Here is a 22,027-nt window from a genome sequence, read left to right as displayed (position 1 = left end):
ATAAGCAGGCGGAATTTATTTTTAGACCGGAAGTGCCAGTTGTTGTGATTGTAGCCAGTTTGACATTGGTACTGACTGCTGTACCCCAACAACACTGGAACCCAGTTACTGGTATTTAAGCTACTTCAGTCCTTGAATTATCACAGTGTCTGGACTTGGCTGATTCGGTGAGTTTAATGTCGTGATAAACAATGATGGAAGTTTCAGAGAAAAGCTTTCTTAGCACGGTTGATGTTTAGCTAGCTAGCTAACGTTACTGAGGTAAATAATCAACATCTAGCTAGCCTTTCGATAGCCTAAGCTATGTACGCTAATTTAGCTACCAGTAACGTTAACGCTAACTTTAATCATAGGAGCTCAAAAAACATGTCGAGAAATTTTACAAAACTTAACGAATGTACAGGTCAGCAAACGTCAAGACGTTTTACCTCTAAGATAAAGTTCAGGATAATTTACAGAGATAACGTACTGTAAGCTAGTTGCTGCGAAGTGGATAGCTAACTAAGGTTAAGGTTACATGATTAACTTAGAGCTAACATGTAATATAATTGTGACATCTCAAGGACTAGCTAAGTTAACCTTGCTGGCTTGCCAGGCCCCGTCTTTGTTGCAAAGTGTTAAATGCTGTATTTAACCTGCGAGCTAACGTTAAATACAACAACTTGATATAGCTACAGCATTTTTTTTGTTCATTTTAAATTAAAATACAGCATACGTAACGTTAGTCTCCAAAAACTACAACTGAATTAAGAACTCCATTAACTTAGCTACATCTTCATGTAACCTTATAAAAATAACTTAGTGACGTTTGCAGTTTCGACAGTTTAACCTACCTTATAATAACCTTACATTCTTGAATACATGACCCGTATGTGAGACTGTGCATTTGTTTGTTTGTTTGTGATTGAAGAAAGCACAGCTATGTGCAGCTGTGTGCGGAGCTCCAGGGCTCTGTCCCCTGTTCTGCTCCCCAGGCTGCTGCTTCCTCAGACGGGGTACAAATTGGCCGGCAGGGGACTCTGGACCTCCCCGCACTGTATGGCTGTCAGTGGAGACTCCCAGCTGCTCCCACTGCCCAGCCAGGCCCGCGTGGTGATCTGTGGAGGAGGCATTATGGGAACATCAGTAGCCTTCCACCTTGCCAAACTGGGCTGGACTGATATAGTGCTGCTGGAGCAGGGCAGGTGAGATACATGCCTGTAGTTTCATTTGTTGGGGATGTTTGAAGTTGAAGTGGTGGTAGGGGGGGTCAGTGGCGTCTTTAGACTTTGGCTGGGGAGGCCAAAGTGGGACACTCACTTATGAAGGGTTGGCATTAAGTATATGCATGTACACACACACACACACACACACACACACACACACACACACATGCTATTCATGTACCATTTCTCATATCTATTTTAATTAGGCCTACACTATCTTACAGTTTCTTACATTCCTGTGTTTAACATGTTTATTTAAAAGATAGGGCAGGGATATGGAATATAGACCGTTTCTACATTCGGAGGCAATAGAGGATTAGTAAAAAGAGTTGTCGATTGGATAATGTTCTGCTAATGCCTTTCCTGTTATCTTGTTGGCAGGCTTGGTGCAGGAACAACCAGACTGTGTGCTGGCATTGTCAGTGTGGCCAAGCCTATTTCCATAGAGTGTCAAATGGCAAACTACTCCAATAGTCTTTATCTGCAGCTGGAGGAAGAGACTGGGATCAAAACAGGTCAGCCACTTTGACATGTTCCGCTTTCACTCATATTTAACTTCTTCTGCTGCTATTCATGAAGACAGAGGTTCATTATATGACTCATATTATTATCCTTACTGCAAATAAATTGCCTAAACATTTTCCAGATACATAGAACTATCGGGTTCATTATCTAATTTAACTATTTCTTAATCTATTTTACTACCATTTGAACTTTTATCCCTAGAAGATATAGAGGTGTGCAGTGCATCATTTTCAGACAATGAAGCAAGCTACTCATAGCATTGTTTTTCATTAAAGTCATTTTTACAGTAATGCAGTTAAAACATTTGCATGAGGCATGCGCTACTAACCATTTCTTATAGAAGTCAAAGACATATTTTGTTGTGCCTCGCCATAAATTCTCATATGTTTTGGTCTTTTCCAAAGCTAGAATGATAATTCCCTTTAGTTTTGAGGTTTATCATTTTAGCTTTACTTTTTTTAAGTAGAGTATTTGAGTAGGGAAGAGCCTTGAGTAGTTTGAGACCTGCTGAGTCACATAATATAATATGTGGTTTGGTGTTTCAGGTTATGTGAAGACTGGATCTCTGTGTCTGGCCCAAAATCAGGATCGCTTCCTCTCTCTGAAGCGCCTGGCATCCCGGCTAAAGTAAGACCCTAAAACCTCAAGTCAATGTTTAGTAGAGTTACCTTTGGCAGTATTAACTGCTTGTGGATGAGACAGCTTTGCACATGGGGACGCAGAAACTTTTCTCACACTTCTTTACAAAATTGCTCAAGCTCTGTTCTGTTGCAAAAGGACTTTGCTTGAACACCAATTCTCAAGTCTAGCCACAAATGCTTGACTTAATTAAGTTCTTGACTGACTTGGCCACTCCAGGACATACAAACGTTTTGCCTGGTGGTGGCATAATGCTTCACAATTACTTTTATTCTTTGACTGGACACTTTTATTACTGGTAGAAAATCACATCTACACACTGAGCTGAGTAATCATGTCTTCACATCCAAATGTGAAATAATGACAGCTTTCATTTTTTTAAATTATATTGTATGTTTATGTTACACAGCTCACATCACCGATTTGATCAAATATTCAAATGAGTCAGAGCTCTGGAACCAGTTTAGTTATGCATGGCCTTTTATATTTTAACATCTGTATTAGTATAAGTTCTTCATCTTTATCTCTATTCCTAGGGTTATGGGGATCAGCTGTAACATCATTAAGCCCAAAGAGGTGGCCAAACTTCACCCTCTTGTTAACATTCATGACCTGGTGGGGGCGCTCCACCTCCCTGCAGACGCTGTAGTGTCTCCACCTGATGTTAACCATGCCCTGGCTGTGGCTGCAGCTGGAAGAGGTAACTCACAACTTGCCTTTGATTGAGCATTAATGGACAATTATAACTAATGTCCTCGTGTGTTTGCCTCCTCCTACATCTCCTTGTCTTTCTCATCCTATCCAGGGGTTCAGATCCTGGAGCGAACCACTGTTCAGCAGGTTCTGGTGGAGAAGGGTCAGGTGACGGCGGTGGAGACTGATCGTGGCTCCATCGAGTGTGAATATTTTGTCAACTGTGCTGGACAGGTAAACCTCGGAGTGGGATGCAAATGTACGAGTATTAACAATCAGTGCTAACTTGGATCGATGAATTAATAAGGGAAATCCTTCGTAAGCATTTAGGAATGTATTCTTTATTCCTGCCTTAGTTTAACAAAGATCTGCGTCTGATTCTCACTTACATTATGCTAATAGATAAACACAGTGGCCCTCATTTATCAACCTAACGTAGAAACCAGCGCAGATATGAGCGCAGAAATCATCTTACGACAGGCTTCACGTGGGATTCATGAAAAGTTCGTATCACACCAATCCTAGCATAAGAATGGTCGTACGTTGATAAATGCGGCGGCTGGAAACGATCGTCATTTAAATATCACGCCCCAATATATTCTGGGTTTTGAGGCCTCGCCCCTACAATTTACGACATGGCTAGACGTAATCCGGCCGAACTTTTCAGAGGTGGAGATTGAAGCCCTGATATCTCTGGTTCATTTGCACTAACGTGTGTACTATTTGGCAGCCTGAAAACTGGTATTAAAGGCTGTAGAAAGAATGCGGAATGGAAAGAGATCACTGATGCGGTCAACAGTGTTGCCGTAGTAAATCGGACTCCAGCTGAAGTTTAGCCTATTTCATTTATACATCCTTGACGCATTTTCTATAGTCCTAATAGTAATATACAGGCTTCTATTGCAATCTATTAGGCCTACATGTAGGTGTACCTATAATTAAATAAACACACGGTAGCGGAGTTTATGCAGTGTCTTTTATTTTACTCGTGTTCGTCGGAACGAGGCAACAGCTGAGGGAGAGCGCGTGTCCTCCGCCCCCCCGTGCTGGACCCTGTCTCCTGACAGCAGAGGGGCTGGAAAAACAAGCCAAAATAACTCGGTCAATGGTAGAAATAAATCATTCACTTGAAAGAGAAACAAAAACCTGAAGAATAAATAAAAATGTTGTGCATCGTCATGTTTCCTGTATTGAATATCATTGCCAAACATAACACTATAGGCTACCTTTTAAAAGTGAAGAATAATATCCTGTCTCCTTCATATAGCCCTCAGTTGGTGGCTGTTCTGGACACTGCTCTCTGGGCATCGGGTCATCTGGCTCCATCGCTACATTTATGGCACCGTGTCTTCCTGTGCGATGTTGTGCAGAACCCTCCAGGCTAAAACAATGTTGCAGACCGGTGCATAGAGGTCTTCTAAAAGAGCCAGATCTGCCATTACTGATACGTGATCAACTAATGACTTCTCCTTCTCCTGTAAAACTGATTATATGCTGTACCGCAAGTCCACACTGACTCGAAAACTTGCGTACACGAGTTCAGACCAGATGTGAGATTTGATCGCAGCATACGCTCACGTCCAAATTGATAAATGCCGAGCTTTGCGTAGGAATTGGCGTAATCCCGTCGTACGCCTGTTTTAGGTCGTACGCACGTTTCATAAATGAGGGCCAGTATGACTAAACAAATTGAGAGGATTTACAGACCAGAATGTAGAGTCTCCCACAGGGAATTAGTTGTGTATTATTTCTTACGACATTAGTGGAGCCAGTGCCAGTTTAATGGGGTGGCTGAGGGGACAATTTTAGTCAGTAGTTTTGAGTTTGAGTCCCTACTCTAGCTAATCTTATTTGGTATGTTTGGCACTTGGCACAATATCCACAATATGGGGCACAATATATCTGTGTTTAGAGCAGCAGATATACATACTCTATATTGTTCTGTCTGTCTCTGCTCTAGTGGGCTTACGAGCTGGGCCAGGCTAGTGAGACGAAGGTGTCGGTTCCTCTTCATGGCTGTGAACACTTCTACCTCCTCACCAAACCTCTCCAGGAGCCACTTCCACCCAGCACGCCAGGTCTTACACGTTTAACACATCAGAAAATTAACTTTTTAGACCTCTGCACCCGCAAATTCCAATCACTTTTACACTTTTGTCAGCTAAATATAATGCCAGTATATTACTGCAACAACCGTCTCCCAGCCTGTCCCCTAGTTTTCTCTTCAAAGATGAAGTTCCTAGTTAACACCCAGTGACACAAGATCTGCTCTGTGGTTGAAAGCCTTTCTAGTTTGCACATTATTTTTTATAGCCAACATCTCAATTTAACAAGTAGTTTTATCATCATTACAGTGGACTGTTTGTCAGTGCCAGTTATGTTGCATTTATAGACTGGAGAAGGACAACTTCTTGAAATACACTATAAAATGTAACTTCCCTTGATTCTTGTGACGGCATGTTGAATAAGTGTGTGTTTGTGAGAGAGAGAATAGAATTTGTGCCTATAATTAAATGTATTGAATTGGCCCCTTGTATTGATTGATAATATACATGTGAAATCAAAGTCATTATTTACCATCAAAGTAACATTTTCTGCATGTTGATGCCTGTTACATGAGGTTACAAGCCCGGAGGAGGTGATCTTACTAACTCTGTGTCTTGTCTCCAGTGGTGATGGATATGGACGGCAGGTTATATGCACGGCCATGGCAGGGAGGCCTTCTATCAGGGGGCTTCGAGAAGAACCCCAAACCCATCTTTACTGAGGGACGCAACCAGCTGGAGATCCAGAACATGCAGGAGGACTGGGACCACTTTGGTAATGGAGGGTAGGAGGGGTGGGAGGTTGAGTTGGGAGGGAGGAAGATGGCTTTAAATCATAACTTATATTCAAGTTATCAAAAGGCAGAAACATCAGTTGATCCACTCATCTGTCGGTAATGTAGCACAGACACAAGGTGTGTTTGTTTTGCGTAACGGTAGGGTGTCTCAGTTGTACTTTACTGATGTGAGTAAAGTCATTTACTCAAACATTTGCAGTTGTTTCCCAAAGAGTCCAAAGAACAATGTAATTGCAGAGTACTTCTTAACTGTTTATGTTATGAAGAATCAGGTCATTGTTTTATAGTAAGACTGAGCATCTCTATTTTGCAAGTTTAAAGTCATAGTGTTCTTGTTAATTTAGCTGTAAGCAATGTCAGTTCAAAGTGCATCTCAGACATGTAAACACACACACACACACACACCTGTCTTTTGGTCTTGGCCTTGTGATCTGTAATCTGAGATCCCTCATGCATCTTGACAGTTGTCGTAAAAACGTCCCCATATCACCACCCAGGCTTGAAGCCAAGGCAGAGAGTCAAAGTAATCGGTCACTGGGCATTGTAATTATAGTTCTTTTTCACATTACCTAACATTTGTTTATTGTATTTTAAAATTAGTACTTGAAAAAAAGAATGTGTCGCAAGAATATATATGAATGAAATACAGTATATTGGACTGGTCAAACAATACATTTTTTTTTTTAATCGCTGAATTGCTGTAGTTAATCGCGATTAATTGCATGTTTCATCACATGATTAAAATTCTATTTTGCATTTCAGAACTGTTTTTAAGAATATATTAACAATGGAAAGCAATTCTTACCATTGTATCTTTATTGGGAATCAAATGAATGCAAAGAAAGTTACGTTATGAACTTGACTTTAAGATTTGTATTTGTTTATTATTTATTTACTGTAAACAAAAGAAGAAAAAAGCAAACCACCAGATGGGAAAAGGGTGTTTTACAATTACCATGAATGCACCACGAGGCTACCTGTTTTAAGTGAACGCACCGTATGTGTTCTTTAATTCCGTTAAAGGCAGCTGCTGCGCTGCAGAGCAAACTGTTGGGTCCCGCTGTTGGAATCCTCTACAGTGAAATACAGTCACACTTTACACTGTTTAACGTTAGCTGTCAGCATTTTAACCCTGTTTAATCCAGCTGCTAGCTAAAGGTAGGCTAACGTTACATGCTGTCAGGTGTAGTGTAAAGTCAGGCACCTAAATTTTTGTTCTTATTCGGTCTCATTACTACTCTTTAAGTCGGCACGTTTCGGTACCCAACCCTACTTACCAGAGTCAATATAGTGTGCAGTAGCTTCTAAATAATTTTGATTACTCACTGACGTCCAGTGAGCACCGGTTGATGAGACAGCGTTTGCACTTTGGTTTCATCAACAGGTCGGCGAGTAGCACTCTCCAAAATAGTGCTTTGCCTGAGCCCACTAGCATCAACCTGAGTCCAGTTAACTTGACTATGCGTAGCTCGTAGGTGGTAGCTGAAGCTTGACGTGCTTCGGTGATATTTTAATTCAGCTTTATACAATGTGCATATGGCTTTCGACTTGTCTATGAGCCGTCCGGGAGTTTTGGAAAATAAAAAGCACCATTCAGAATTGTGTTGCTGCTGTCTTTCTCCATCATGCCTGCAGCAGGAGGATGTGTTAGGAGGAAGTATGACAGCTTAATGATAAGTAAAGGTGCGGCAAAGGGTCAAAATAGTAGCCTATTAGGCACGACGTGAAGCCGAGTGAAGTGAAAATAAATTAATAAATGGCGGCATGCGATTAATACAATTAAAAAAAAAAAATAAAAAAATAAAAATAAATGCTCAGCCCTTAATCGCGTCACAATTAACTCGTTAATGCTGACAGCCCTACTTTAGAGTTTGCCCTTTTATCATGTTGGCTTACAATTTTGTGATTAAAAACAAGAAAACAAGTTTTTGTGAGTGATTGTTGCGGGCAAAAATCTTTGATTGTGCGGCACGTTTTCTTAAAAAATGCAATGGAATATGCGGGATATTTATGCAATTTTATGCAATGAAATTGCATAAAAAAAATTTCATAAAAAAAAATTATTCCCCCAACACCCTGCTTTTCAATAATGTTCACGTTGCGTAGTTATGTCACTTCATAATGTTCCTATGGCAACAGGGGAAAATGGCTGCTCTTGTGTGAAGTAAACGCAACATTTTTCAACTTTCTGCTAAGATTTGTGACTTTTTTGCAACGAAAATGCGGGGATTATGAAAAAATGCAGCCCCCCATAAATATGCGGACTTTGGCTGATTATGCATTGAATTATGCGATCGCATAATCGCGTTTTTCTGGAGGGACTGCTTAGTGCTAACCTGACTCCGCCAGATGGATTGCTTCGCATTTGCTCGGCATATCCATCTAGGAACTTTCCGTTGGAGAACTTTTTGGGAAGGGGCGGAAATACTGGTTAGCTGATTGGATGAACCATCTGTCTATCACCTATGTTGGTGATAGACGGGCCAAATCAACCAATCAGATCCACGAAGCGTATGAAAATACAACCACAAGCCCGCCCCTGCTGCTGCAGGCAAAGCATAGCTCGTTAGCTCAGCATGCAAGCAACATGTCGGTAAAGGAGATTTGCCGTTTGTGTAACGAGAATTTAGGAATAAAAGGAACCATTTCAGGTTCACGGACCATATTCCAAAAGAAGGATCCAAGAGAAAAAAGCATTAGCGAGCGGCTAACAGAATTAGGACTACCGCTGTCTGAAAATACTGGTTAGCTGATTGGATAAACCATCTGTCTATCACCACCTAACCCACCTCAAAACCAACGCTGATTGGCCCGGTCGTTTGGCTAACGGCTCCAAATTCTCAAATGCTTCAAATGCCTCAAGATGCCAGACTGATCTGCAAATGGAAAACTGGAGCTCGCGAGATTAGGACGGTCTCACGAGGCTAGCTTAGTGCTGCATTTTGGTATCAATAAGAGTCCATCACATCTTTCAGCTTCTACTGGCAGTGTGGTTTTACATTGTACTGCCACATTTGACCCACTTGGTCAGCTTTTGTGTTGGAAAACCTCAGGTGGTGGTTGGGGAAAAGGCAATAACAGTGATTAGAGTGTTTGGTTTTTCAGTTATTTGAAATGAAAAAACATACAGAGGGTTCAGGGAAACAAGTAGAAGCTTAATGTATGTGGAAGCAGTTGGGTTTAGGGGGATTGTGGCTTTAAATGCTGACAAATAATAAGACTGACTGGCATTGCTTTAGTTCTGTAGTTGTCCTGATCATAGTGTAATTTGTTAATGATAATTATAGAAAAGGATTACTGATTTAACAATGCAATATATTGATGTGTACATAACATCTTTTTTAAAGAAGGTCTTGAAAGAGATTGTATATAAACATTATTGTCTTCTACCTCCAGAGCCAATGCTCAGTGCTTTGCTGAGGAGAATGCCGAGTCTTGAATCAGCTGAGATCCATCAGCTAGTCAACTGTCCGGAGTCCTTCACCCCTGATATGCGCTGCCTGATGGGGGAGACACCGGGTATCTCTGGCTACTACGTGCTGGCAGGGATGAACTCCTCTGGCCTGTCCTTTGCTGGAGGAGCTGGCAAGTAAGCATGGGTAAAACTGTATTTGCTAGAACATACCCTACGGTATTTGTGAGGACAAACATTAGCAAATGGTCTTGAAGACTAGACTGCACTGTATTCTGCACCTGGATACATTATGTAGGAGGCTGTCTGAAATGTATTTTACTTTGAAAATAATTCAGCCTCAGTTTAGTAATTTCAGTGATCAGCTATTTGATCTGAACATGCTGTGATTACAATACAATAAAGCACAAATGGCATATTTTGTGGTTTGGTATTCAGGTACTTGGCAGAGTGGATGACCTATGGTTACCCCACTGCCAATGTGTGGCCACTGGACATCAAGCGCTTTGGCAACCTGCAGAGCAGCCGAACCTTCCTGCGACACAGAGTAATGGAGGTCATGCGTGAGTAGTGAGCTCTTGTTACAGTTTATATGTGTGGTGCGTCTTAAAACATCACTCACATGGCCATATGTACATTTCAAGAGGTATTGGTCACTACTTGTTCCTCTTGTCCATACTGGCAATAAAGAGATCCAATCCTAGCAAGATTCCAGTGTAAGTGATGGTACATAAAATCCACAGTCCTCGTTCGGTGCAAAAATGCACGCTAAAGTTCAGCTGAAGAAAATATGTCTAGGTCAGACAAAAATAGTGGGTACCTTCCAAACTTATGGTCTTTTTAGTATAAAATCTCCTCTTTGTTTTACTTTACTTCCACTGCAGTTCAGCTAGGACACACTGTCTGAGGAATTTTGTACTTCAAAGACCTTAACTTTTGATAATACCCACCTGATTTAACAAACACTGCAGAAGCCTAGTATTAGCTTGTGTTGAACTTTGGAATGCATTTTTGCAAGAAAAGAGGAATGATAGGCAAATAATAACTCTTGTGACTAGAGAAAAATATAAAATATCTTTTAACCAAAAAGACTTAAAAAAACTACAGCCTTCATTTCTATTGTGATTGGTTAATAACAGCATACAGTAGGGGTGTAAGAAAAAATCGATACACTTTAATATTGCAATATTTTATTTTGCAATACTGTATCGATTTTCAAAAAGGCAATATGTTTTTAACGTTCAAAAATATTCATGTAAGACAGTGGTTCACATTTATGTTGAGTTTAAACCCCCTACTGCTAGATGGCTATGCTGAGACACACCACTAGTGTCCCTGCCTTTTTGCTAGAAGCTAACAGTGTAGCTATGACTGAACTTTGGCCTACTTGAGCATATCAACATTAGCTCACTAAGAACCTGGGAACCACAATCCCAAACTGACAGGTGGTGGCATGGTGTACTGAATTGTTTACCTTAAGTAATCTTCTTTGACTTTTATGAACATCATGTCTTTTTTTAAATATTAGTTTTTCTAAAATTCTACTTAAAAAAAAAAAATCCCAATATATCACCTTACGCACAGTATCGAAATATATTGCAATATATTGAATCGTGACCCATGTATTGTGATACGTATCGTATTGCCAGATTCTTGCCAATACACAGCCCTAGCATACAGTGGTGAAGGTAATAAAAAAGCTATTCGCTATACGGTTGAGCTGTTCTCTCAAGATGAGCAGCACCACCTGCACAATTACCACCCTATACTGTAAATCACAAATTCATAATAATGGAGTTTCACCATCTTAAAAGGTAGTTAAGTATTATGATGATATCAAGGTTTTTTTCAGTTTTGCTTCGTTATGATTATGTCTGTGCTTCCAACATATCTGTGTGTGTTTGTGTCCAGCCCTGCTGTATGAACTAAAGGTTCCTCGCTGGGACTTTCAGACTGGGCGTCAGCTGCGCACCAGCCCTCTGTATGACCGCCTGGACACCCAGGGAGCTCGCTGGATGGAGAAACATGGTTTTGAAAGGCCCAAATACTTTGTTCCTCCAGGAAAAGGTACAGATTACTCACCAGCAACACGCTACATTCTCTTTATCCTGAAGTCTTCGGTAAACCTCGAAAATTCAAGTGATTAAAAAAACAACTGATTGTGCGTGTAGATTTGCTGTCTCTGGACCAGAGTAAGACCTTCTACAAGCCAGACTGGTTTGACATTGTTGGAGAAGAAGTGAAATGCTGCAAAGAAGCCGTCTGTGTCATCGACATGTCCTCCTTCACCAAGTTTGAACTGACTGTAAGTCACGGTGCACTATGGACAACTTGTAGTGGTTAATAAACACTGACTCACATGAGGCGGAAAACTGCTGCTGCACTTCCCTCTTTGTAGGTTCAGGCCTCTAACCATACATTGCTTATTTGGTCACATCTAGTGAGTGATGTCAGCATGTGTTTGCCATCAGTGTAACTTCATCTGTGCCAGAAAGTGGCAAAATGTCATTTGAATGGCAGATTATGCAATTTTTTGTCAACTGGGAGCCACTGATGCAGCAGTTATGTATTCAGTCCCTGAGTACTGCACCCACTGTGGTGAAGCAATTTAAGTTGAACCTTGTGGTTTGTCCTGATGTCCCAGTCAACAAAAGACCAGGCCCTGGACCTGCTGCAACATCTGTGTGCCAACGACCTGGATGTTCCTGTTGGACATATCGTCCACACCGGCATGCTGAATGAGAGGGGAGGCTATGAGAACGACTGCAGCGTGGCCCGCCTCAGCAAGAACAGGTTTGTAACACCTAGGCAAATAATACTGCAGACATGCAGTTGACTATTTAAAACAACTCCCATTTCTCTCTCTTCTCCAGCTTCTTCATCGTCTCTCCGACAGACCAGCAGGTCCACTGTTGGTCCTGGATAAAGAAACACATGCCCAATGACCCAGACCTGCACCTAGAGGATGTCAGCTGGAAGTACACTGGTAAGCACACAGCACCATTGTTGAGGTGTTGCAGTGATGTCGCCATCTAGTGCCCACACAATAATATTAAAGGGTGGAAGCAATGCACCGGTATAAAAGGCCAGTAGTATCCTACATCCACTTTCTGCTCTTCACCCAGTTATTTAAGTGGCCTGATTCTGGGTTCAGGGTTAAAATCAGACACTAGGGGGAGCCAAGGAGGTGGTTAATTAAATGTCCAAAATCTAATTTGTGTATGTGTGATGTAATTACCTTTACTGTCCTGAAATGTGAACAACAATAGGTCTACTTGCTATCTTTTATATGCAAGGTAAAAACACCAACTGAGGAGCTCTATCCTAAAACTTAGGCCCTATGCTAATGATCAAAATATTCATAAATGCAGATATTCATTTCCTAAAAAGTTAGAATAAAATAAGCTCAAGTTTTGATAAAGAATTATGAAACACTCAAGATACACTATCTTTTCTGTATTTTAAGACTTAACTCCTTAACTACTCCTGGCAATGTTCAAGAAGAATAGCTAGTAAACACAAAGGAAGCCATGCTTTAAACTAGGGCTGTCCAAGCTATTGTTTTTTTAATCGTCATCCCAATATTAAGTGCATTTTATATTCAATCAAATGTTCAATTTGTTTGATAAAAGAATGTTGGAAGTGATTTCCTTTGTTTTAAATTCCAAAAGCAGTTGTTAAATTCAACAAGCAATTGTATTTTAGCAGAATACTGAAAGCAACAGAAATGAGTACACTTCAATATCTATTTATAGCATGTAATATCGTTATCGCCATATTCAACGTTTTTGCATATCGCATATTTTTCTTATATCGTGCAGCCCTACTTTAAACAGATACTATTATAGGTGAATTATTGTATTAACATTCATTGTGAACTGAGTCAGGGAAGCTGTAGGATGAAAGTACCAAACTCAAGCTGAACGTTGTTAGCCAGATGGTCTTTCTAGAGTGTTTATAATTTTGATTCTTGACCCACAGCTTTAAATCTGATTGGACCTCGTGCAATGGATGTTCTGGCTGAGCTGTCATATGTTTCCATGACACCTGACCATTTTCCCTCCATGTTCTGTAAGGTAGGAAACAAAATGTAGTTTAAATGGACATTAATAGAGTAATCATAATTAGGGCCCTATGAAATCCGTTTTATTTTTTTTCAAATTTCCATATTTTATTTTTAGCCTTTTTGGATTTACTTGTTTTCTTTTCACATTTAAGCAGTATTGACCTTTAAAAATTCAGTGACACAAACTCACAATTCAGCTTTTTTATTTAAACTGTTAATATATTCAGCAAAGCACATTCAAAATTACCTAAATAAAAGCTAATTGGATGCTCACCTGTAACAGTGTTGAGGACACTGCGATCTCGGTTGTCAGAGGCTTCGTCGACAACAACGAAGCTTTTCTTTCCGCGGATCTCTTGCAGCACTTTTTGCGCGTGCTGGTCAAAGACCCGCGGCAGGTGGCTCTGCCTGAGGCTGTTTTCTGGAAGCGCGCCTCCCTGCTTGCAATGTTTAACAAGAAACTAACATATCCTCTTCATTTTCTCTAGCAGTATGTCAGCTTCAGCACACATTGCAAGAAAATCTTCCACAAACTCATGCCTTGCATCTATTGATTTTGTCGTTGTCTCAATGGTAACCTGGAGGGATTTTCCCGCTGTAGATTTAGCTTTGTTAGCTTTTGATTTCAAATGGTCGTTACGTGTGTCTTTGCGGCTCCAGTCAACAGTATGTTGACAAAACTTACAAAGCAGTCATTGTCCAGACTCATAGTAGTTGTTGGGGTGTTGTTCAGCCCAGTCTTTAGCAGTTAATTCAGAGTTTCTTAATTTTTTAGCCACCGTTGTCTTATCGGGAGGCGCCACTTGCTTCGACATTTTTTCCCTCGCAACAAACTCAACGTGAACGTGATGACGTATGGTTACTAGGCAACAGGCTGTGCCATTTGGCCACGGTTTAGGTAGAGACCGGTCTCTGCTTGTTGTTGAGACCTTTCTCCACTTGTTGTTTTAAACTGAAAAATGAGAAGGAAGTAAAAAAAAAAATGGTTTATTTAATATGTCAACAAAATATATGCAAATTCCACGTGTATAACAGAAGTCCATTTTTATGTGTAGATTCTGCAATTCCGTCCGTGTTTTCCACATTGCGGAAATCATAGGGCCCTACATAATAATAATAATAATAATAATAATAATAATAATAGTGATAGCATTGGGGAGAGTGGTACTATTAATTGTTGAAGTAGCGTAAATAATTGCAGCTGCATTACTTTAGGTTGCACCTGTGGTTGTATTAGTTTAGCACAAGTGCCTGTTTGTACCCTACATTGACAAGGTGTGTGTGTGTGTGTGTGTGTGTGTGTGTGTGTGTGTGTGTGTGTGTGTGTGTGTGTGTGTGTGTGTGTGTGTGTGTGTGTGTGTGTGTGTGTGTGTGTGTGTGTGTGTGTGTGTTTTTACAGGAGATGAGTGTTGGCTATGCCAATGGGATCCGAGTGATGAGTATGACTCACACTGGAGAACCAGGTTTCATGCTCTACATGCCTATAGAGGTGCGTCCTGCTGACATCTGCACACACAAAACAAATATGTATCCAGTCACCATTCCACAGGATGGTTGGTAAAGTGGAAGTAAAGTAGTTTTCAGTACCATAGACTGTATGTAAAGATGGAGGACGTGTCTCCACTTCCTCTCACTGTACTAAAGTGAAGCTGAAATATCCCGGATACGGGTGCTGCCATCTTGTAGTTTTGGAACCAGAGCCTGGGCAGTAGTGTCAAAGTCCCGCCCATACACCCATCCAACCATTCGCGAGTCAACGTTTTACCCCAGTTTTATAGCATCAAATATTTAATAAAAACCAAACTTATCAGAAAAATTAACACTTGAACAAACATCAGCATGATAAGAACTACCTAAATTACGGAAACCATCTTTGGGGAAAAATGTATTTGACGTGTACTTTGATCTTTTAGTTTGGCCCATGTCCCATCAGCTAACATGGAGGGGGCGGGGTTTATGACCTATACTGCAGCCAGCCAGCAGGGGGCGATCCAGATGTTTTGTCTTCACTCCTACAGTCTATGCATCAACCTCTGTACAGTACATCACATCTAACATTAGTGTTTCCCTCTGCTCTCCACAGTATGCACTGCATGTGTACAACGAGGTGATGTCAGTGGGTCAGAAGTATGGGATTCGTAACTCCGGGTACTACGCGCTGCGCAGCCTACGCATAGAGAAATTCTTTGCCTTCTGGGGTCAGGACCTTGACGCTTTCACCACCCCGCTGGAGTGTGGACGGGAGTTCAGGGTTAAATTTGACAAGGTCTGTTGCCATTTCAGCTGTGTAAGCACATCAAACTGTATGATGTCAGCCAGTGGGGGTTCTGACTGCTGTTTTCTGGTTTTGGGTTACAAAAAGCCTTTTATTTGGTAACAGCAGTCCTTGCTGTTACCAAGATAACTTTAGCGAAGAAGCTATTCAGCAAAAATAGAGTGTTGATGCATTGCATTTCTGTTTATTACATTATTACACTATGACTTAGCCAAACTGATTTACAATTGAAGCTCTTGCTTAAATTTTGCACTTTATTTTTTACTTCATAACGGTTGGAAGATGAGAGAATATTAAAAGGTACTATGCAATCTGCCTTGCTAAAACCTAAAACGTCAGTGTTGTAGTCTTAGCTAGGATGTAGAGGATACGATTGTCACCAAGCTGCACTTGCAGGCACAACAGGTGGCACTTTACACCAGCAGTGGTAAAGTTTGTCCCGAAACACCTCTAACAGTGCTCCTTTCTTTATCTTCCTCCTTTCTCCTCTTCTCTTCGCTACTTTGCCCTTTTTCCTGTCCTTCACCCCCACTTTTTTCAATTTCCCACATTTGTCTTTCTTCACCTGTATTTTCTGCCACGTCTTCCTTCTGGCTCGTCTTGTCTCTATGCCTCCATCAGGACACAGACTTCCTTGGTCGTGAGGCCTTGCTGCAGCAGCGTCAGGACGGTCCGTCTCGGCGATTTGTCATGCTGGTTCTAGAGGACCACGACACTGAGCTGGACCTGTGGCCGTGGTGGGGCGAGCCCATCTACCGTAACGGTCAGCTAGCTGGGACGACCACCAGCAGCGCCTACAGCTACACGCTGGAGCGCCACGTCTGCCTTGGCTTCGTGTCTCCGCCGCCAGGCCCAGAGGGGCTCCCCACACCCATCACCCCAGACTTCATCAACCGTGGGGACTATGAGGTGGACATTGCTGGCCAGCGCTACCCAGCCAAAGCCAAACTCTACCCCTTCAGCTCCCTCTTCACCCAGCAAAAACGCCGCAAGGAAGACATGGAGTTAAGCAACCTCCAGGCGAAGTGATGCAGAGTAATAGAAAATGGAAGGCCTCGCTTTTGCCTAAGAAGGGGCTTCTGTGACACTCCTTCAGTTTTTTTAATCCACTCCTGCACTTACCTGGCAGTGCCAATCTACATCGTCCCCTTTCTAGTTCCTAATCCGAGGGCTGTATGCACAATCGCTATTTGTCTATCTAGTATTTAACTTCCACGCTGCATCTCCCTCTTTTGAAAGTGCAATATTTAGGAGGCACCAAATGCTTGAGCTGTATCAAATACAGCAATACAACAATACACCTGTGTCAAATCAAATTCTGCCCGGCTTCACACTCAGACACGTTCCACGGTTAACTGGAGCGCTCTATGGTTAAGTGCCTTGGTCAAGGCAACATCAACACTATGTGTTGAGGACTCTTTCACGTAGTTTACTGTAACCACCCAGAAGGGATTTAGACAGACTATCTTCTCCAGTAGTGTTCCAGATTTGACACCGCACAGTCTGGAAGAGTTTGAAAGAAATTCAATGCTAATGTGCAAAATGCCTACACAGTCAACACAGTTGTTGACATCAATGTCATTTTACAAATTAAAAATTTTCTGCTGTAAAAAATATGCACAATGTGATCTAGAGAGCAATGTGGCCTAAGTCAGATACTGTCCACTACTATCATTGTCACTACATTATCGTCCCCAGTCAGGGGGAATAATCAGGAAGCCTGATATCATCATTAGTAAACCATTGTTTACACCTCTTCCAGTCCTGTTTAAAAGGCTTCCCGGGCTCTCCTTAAAGCCTAAAAGTAAAGCAAAATGACCTTTTCCCCATTGATTGTGTCTTTATAATCTGCTGTCTTTATTCTGCTGTGTCGAGCTTGCGGTAATGTATTTACGGTAATTGTTATTTATGTTTTGCTTTATGTTATGTATCACCCTTGTCGTTTTGAAGCAGCCTTGCTCGTTTGATGCTCACGTTTTGTTAGATTGATGTGTGTTGTTGAATGTGTGGCTGATGTTTAGGTGAAGTCAGGATGGGAAAGCTGGGGCTGTCTGTATTCCAAACATGTTGGTTTGAGTCCACAATATCTTCCATTGGCGATATGATTTTTGCCTGATCCAGAGTTACGATGTTTGTGTAAAGGAAGGACTTCATTGCGATCTGAAATAAAGCAATGTATTTTTGTATAGCTAGTGTGTATAAAATCTCTATTTTCAGTACTGCACCTTTTTTCTAGTCAATCAGCTTTAAGTCATATCAGCTGTATATGAATCATCGATACTTTGGTCAGTTGTTTCATTCTTGCAGTTGTCCCTCTGATGATGCATTATTTCACATGCTTTCTGTACATGTAAAAGTCATTTGTCAGCAACGGCTTGATGTTTTCCTACATTTGCATTAGTATACACCTTTAGTCATTTGGCCCTCTTGTCCTCTTTCAGAGCTACAGATGAGCTGGTCTGGAGCTGGTAGGGAGTCTCTTCAGCAGTGCTGTTGTGAAGAACAATGTTACCACAAGAACGGCAGTTGAATGTTGAATTCATCCTGCCAATGGTTCAAATGGCTATATGGTTGAGCAAAACCTCTCTGTTGTGCAGTACTGGTGCTCTGATATGCCGCTTCCTCATAATTTCATATACAAATTTGGATGCAGATTGTTTCACTCTTATGTCCAGCATTTAGTAATTGAGTGTGCGTGTTAAAATGAAAGGGATCATGAAAGCAGGACAGGGAACCCACTGTTAGAACTCCCAGTGATTGATAGACCCATATCTCTAGACACCGACTAAATCGGTTTTACAATCTTGTTTAAAAGTGTTTTGTTTTTTTTGTGAATCAAAAAAGTGCAAAATGGTGATCAGAGTAACAAAAGGCTTATTTATAGTGTATCTCTAACTCTTTGTCTACCTGTCATGTATATGGTTGGAAAATGACATATTGATCATTTAAGTATTTGCTTAGTTTGAATTTGAGATGGAACGGTTCAAGTCCAGAATCCTCTAGTCACGGTGTGGGACATGTATGTATCGTTTGGTTGATTTTAGTCTCACAGATTTCAGTCCAAAAGGCTTGTGGTTGTGACGGGAAAAATGGTGGATAAAGAGACGACTGTGGGCCAGCTAACCCTTTCCCAAATAAAAATAGAATGAACAGTCTACAGTGTGTGTTCAGGTTCTGCTGCACTTAATGTGTCTTTGTCAAATTTATTTTAATAACACAGTAGCACTTTTCCTTTTGATAAAAAATCCAGCCGTTCATTCATGGTATTTAAAATACTGCACTTTAAATTGGAAAATGAACATTTGAAATAAGAACTGACGTGTTCTAGTCTACTGTTGTTAAAGAGCTTATGTTGAGCTGATTCTTCACTTTATGTTTATGGCCTTCTATAGTAGTCTATAATTTGGCCATTTTTATATAAAAAAAAATAACCGCTGCTTTTTTTGTTTGCACTAATTAGAAAACCATTCTTTTAATAAAGAGTTGACAATGAAAAAGTGTTTGTTTCTATGTTCTTAAGAGAAAGAATTTTGTTAAGGCAAGCAGTTCACTGTTTTTGGGCCAAATAAATGAAAAGCATGTTGAAATTGGCAATGCCCCCCCGTACCAAAAATGCACCAAACTGAATCAAAAACCGTGATATGAACACAATCATGACTTTTGTGAAGTGTTCCACCCAAAGTCTGAAAACAAGATTTTTAATTCCTTAAAAAAATCCTTCTGATGTCAAGAGCAGGGGATTGTCAGCAGTACCAGTAAACGGTAACCTAGAAATCTAGACGCACCCTAGCGGCAGCAAATGTAATTTACATCTTAATGTGGGTCTGGCTTGTCAGGCTAAGTAAATGGTGTGGGGCTGTCTGAACCACTTTTACCTCTGTTAGTTGGAGATTTCCAAAGATCAGATGCTGTGCTGGAATGTGTAAAGCCTCTCTAAAACCTTCATACTTGTTTTAATCGGACTTGCTTTCTAATATTTTGCTAACATCTTAGGCTTTTCCACTATAATGACGTACCATGTAAGGAGGAATACTTAACAGATGTAAAATATATACTTATTAGTTTCTGGTAGGTAATGTATCAACTCAGAATGGATCTATGGATCTAATGTTGGCCCATTAAGTCCCTACTTTGTTTCTTCACTGAAGGCTTGATGCCTGAGAGTCCAGCAGCTGTGAGCCTCTGGATTCTGTGTGAAGGCGTCTGAAACACATTGCTACAAAAACAAACTCATCTGTTGACACTGATCACTTGGCCTATTGGGTCATATCGCTGGTGTGATTTTCTTTTTTAACAGTTCAACGGACTACATGTTTGAGTGTACGAGTGAAGGGAAATTGTTCCAAACATTTGCATTAAACATGAGCAGCTGTTTTTTGTTATTGGCTTTCTATGGTGTCTGGGAATTTGAGTTTTCTTGTATTTTGACAGTTAAACAAAACTGTAGCGCTATAGCAGAAGTATAACATATACCATCAGCGTACTAATGAGCATCAGAGTGCTTGCAGTGAGTCTGAAGGATTATTCATGTGTTGTAGCAGAGAACTGAGACACCTGTGCTCAGCTCATTAATAACACCACCTGTAATTATTTCCACTAATTAATTATGCAGGGTCATCTCAGAGTTATGTAACAACAAAACACTTTATTAGCATATTACAACAACAACCGCTTCCTCCTGTTGCAGTGCACTCTGGTTCGCGGAGATCACGTCCTTCTGGCTTTGCGTGGGCGGCATCCGTTGTGCGGCACGGGGGTGTTGTCGGTGATCGATACCACCTCCAGGCCTCCCATTGTCAAGCCTTTGATCGCAGACTGCACAACAGAGAAAAATCCATTCATTCATTGATGACGCTAATGGGAACAGATCTAGATGTGGGGGGGGGCTCCTCAAAGAGCCTGAAATGACCCTGAGATTAATTAGAGTCCTTTCTTCACACAGTGACAGGTTTATATGAGCTGCACTCCCACTTTCACATCACAGAACACACTCTCATCCTGTCATCCTACTGGGCCTCTTTATACTTTCTGTACTTCATGTGCTATCCTGCAACTTTAAAATATGAGGCTATTTTTTATTAATGTAATAACCATAAAAAATGTGTATACCAGTCGTTATCAGTAGATGCATATTAAGCAGAGTTGAAACAATTTGTTTAATTGATTAATGGATTACCATAAGATTTTGACAGCTGAATAATCAAAGTCATTCATTAAGCAAAAATGATCATTGTTAATTTAAAACCGTTGGATTTTGGACAAAACGAGATAAGTCACATTGAGCACTGGGAAACAGTAATGTGCATTTTTCACTATGATGTGATATATAAATATAGTTGCTGGAGAGGATGTGGGGAACAAGTAGCAAACTAAACACACACACATTCTTCACATGTCCAATATGAATACCCTTTTGGGAAGAGGTCGAGAAAATCCTAAAGTATATTTTTGATTTAAAAAGGACCTCCGGGGGCGGCCTCTAGCTCACCCAGTAAGAGCGTTCGCCCCGTGTTGTCTGAGTCCTGCAGCGGCGCGGGGTTCGGGTCCGGCCTGCTGCCCTTTGCTGCGTGTCATCCCCCATCTCTCTCCCCCTTTCATATCTATCCACTTTCTAATAAAGGGAAAAGCCCCCAAAACAACACTACACCGGATCTAGCTAGACAAACTAGCTAAACGGCGGGACAACAACGGCACGGTTGGGTTTAGTAAAAGAACGGCACGGTTGGGTTTAGGAAACGTGACACACGGGACACGATCCCCGCTCTCCTGGGTAAAATTCCTGTTGTCGTCTGCAAGTCAATGGAGGCCAAACGGCGTTGATAAACATGCTAAAAAGCGATTATGCGTCTTAACACGCCAAAATGGCACACGAATTGGCGTGTCATACATACACCACTTACTGAGATCAGTCTGGTAGGGGGGCCTAAAGAGACAGGTGCTAAACTGGAGCGTTTCAGACAGAGGGTGAATATTCAGAAAGGTTTTTTTACATTAAAGCATGTAAACATGTTCTAGCAAAAACCAAAAACACAAGTATGAACCTCAAAATAAGGAGAAGATGGGACCTTTGAGACATTTTGTGGGCCTACGTACACCGTGTAATGAGATCCCATTCTTCTACTCACCTGACGTCCAGGGCCAAGGCCTTTGACCACGACACGGACAAACGCCACGCCCTTGGCTGTGGCTTTCTGTTTGGAGGAGACACACAGAAGATTGATTGATGTCTGGAGCCATCCATCTGACTCCACTACCCTCAACCTTTCATTTGGTAGAACCCTAGCATTAGGAGAAATTAACTTCACCTTTATATATGCCAAAAAACATAACATTTTGTTACATTACAGTAGGGCTGGGCATCGTTCAAAAT

The 22,027-nt window shown here is 41.1% G+C and overlaps 2 protein-coding genes across 3 annotated transcripts in view; one reads left to right on the top strand and one right to left on the bottom strand.

The window, feature by feature from the left end:
* Positions 1–29: 29 nt before the first annotated feature.
* pdpr (pyruvate dehydrogenase phosphatase regulatory subunit) lies at positions 30–18,583 on the top strand. 2 transcript variants are annotated; one of them, XM_028580713.1, is made up of 18 exons: positions 30–167; positions 911–1,184; positions 1,587–1,720; positions 2,276–2,357; positions 2,906–3,069; positions 3,175–3,296; positions 5,023–5,140; positions 5,733–5,882; positions 9,301–9,493; positions 9,755–9,879; positions 11,228–11,383; positions 11,488–11,621; positions 11,961–12,109; positions 12,190–12,302; positions 13,298–13,392; positions 14,782–14,871; positions 15,466–15,648; positions 16,279–18,583. In XM_028580713.1, the coding sequence occupies exons 2-18, from the start codon at positions 922–924 to the stop codon at positions 16,684–16,686; spliced, it is 2,679 nt and encodes an 892-aa protein (XP_028436514.1). In that variant the 5' UTR covers positions 30–167; positions 911–921; the 3' UTR covers positions 16,687–18,583. The 2 variants fall into 2 exon arrangements, with proteins under 2 accessions (XP_028436514.1, XP_028436523.1); XM_028580722.1 differs by having other exon boundaries at positions 31–167; positions 18,099–18,583.
* A 1,693-nt stretch (positions 18,584–20,276) lies between these two features.
* The window catches only part of mrps11 (mitochondrial ribosomal protein S11), a 6,460-nt gene continuing 4,709 nt past the window's right edge, over positions 20,277–22,027 (bottom strand). The window contains exons 5-6 of the mRNA XM_028580553.1: positions 21,783–21,848; positions 20,277–20,472 (exon numbers count right to left, since the gene is read on the bottom strand). Coding sequence (XP_028436354.1) covers positions 20,365–20,472; positions 21,783–21,848 — 174 coding nt within the window. The 3' untranslated portion in view covers positions 20,277–20,364. The remainder of the gene's footprint in view (positions 20,473–21,782; positions 21,849–22,027) is intronic.

Source organism: Perca flavescens, chromosome 1 (assembly GCF_004354835.1).
Source record: "Perca flavescens isolate YP-PL-M2 chromosome 1, PFLA_1.0, whole genome shotgun sequence".
Lineage (NCBI taxonomy): Eukaryota > Metazoa > Chordata > Actinopteri > Perciformes > Percidae > Perca > Perca flavescens.
This window is presented reverse-complemented; position numbering and strand designations above follow the sequence as displayed.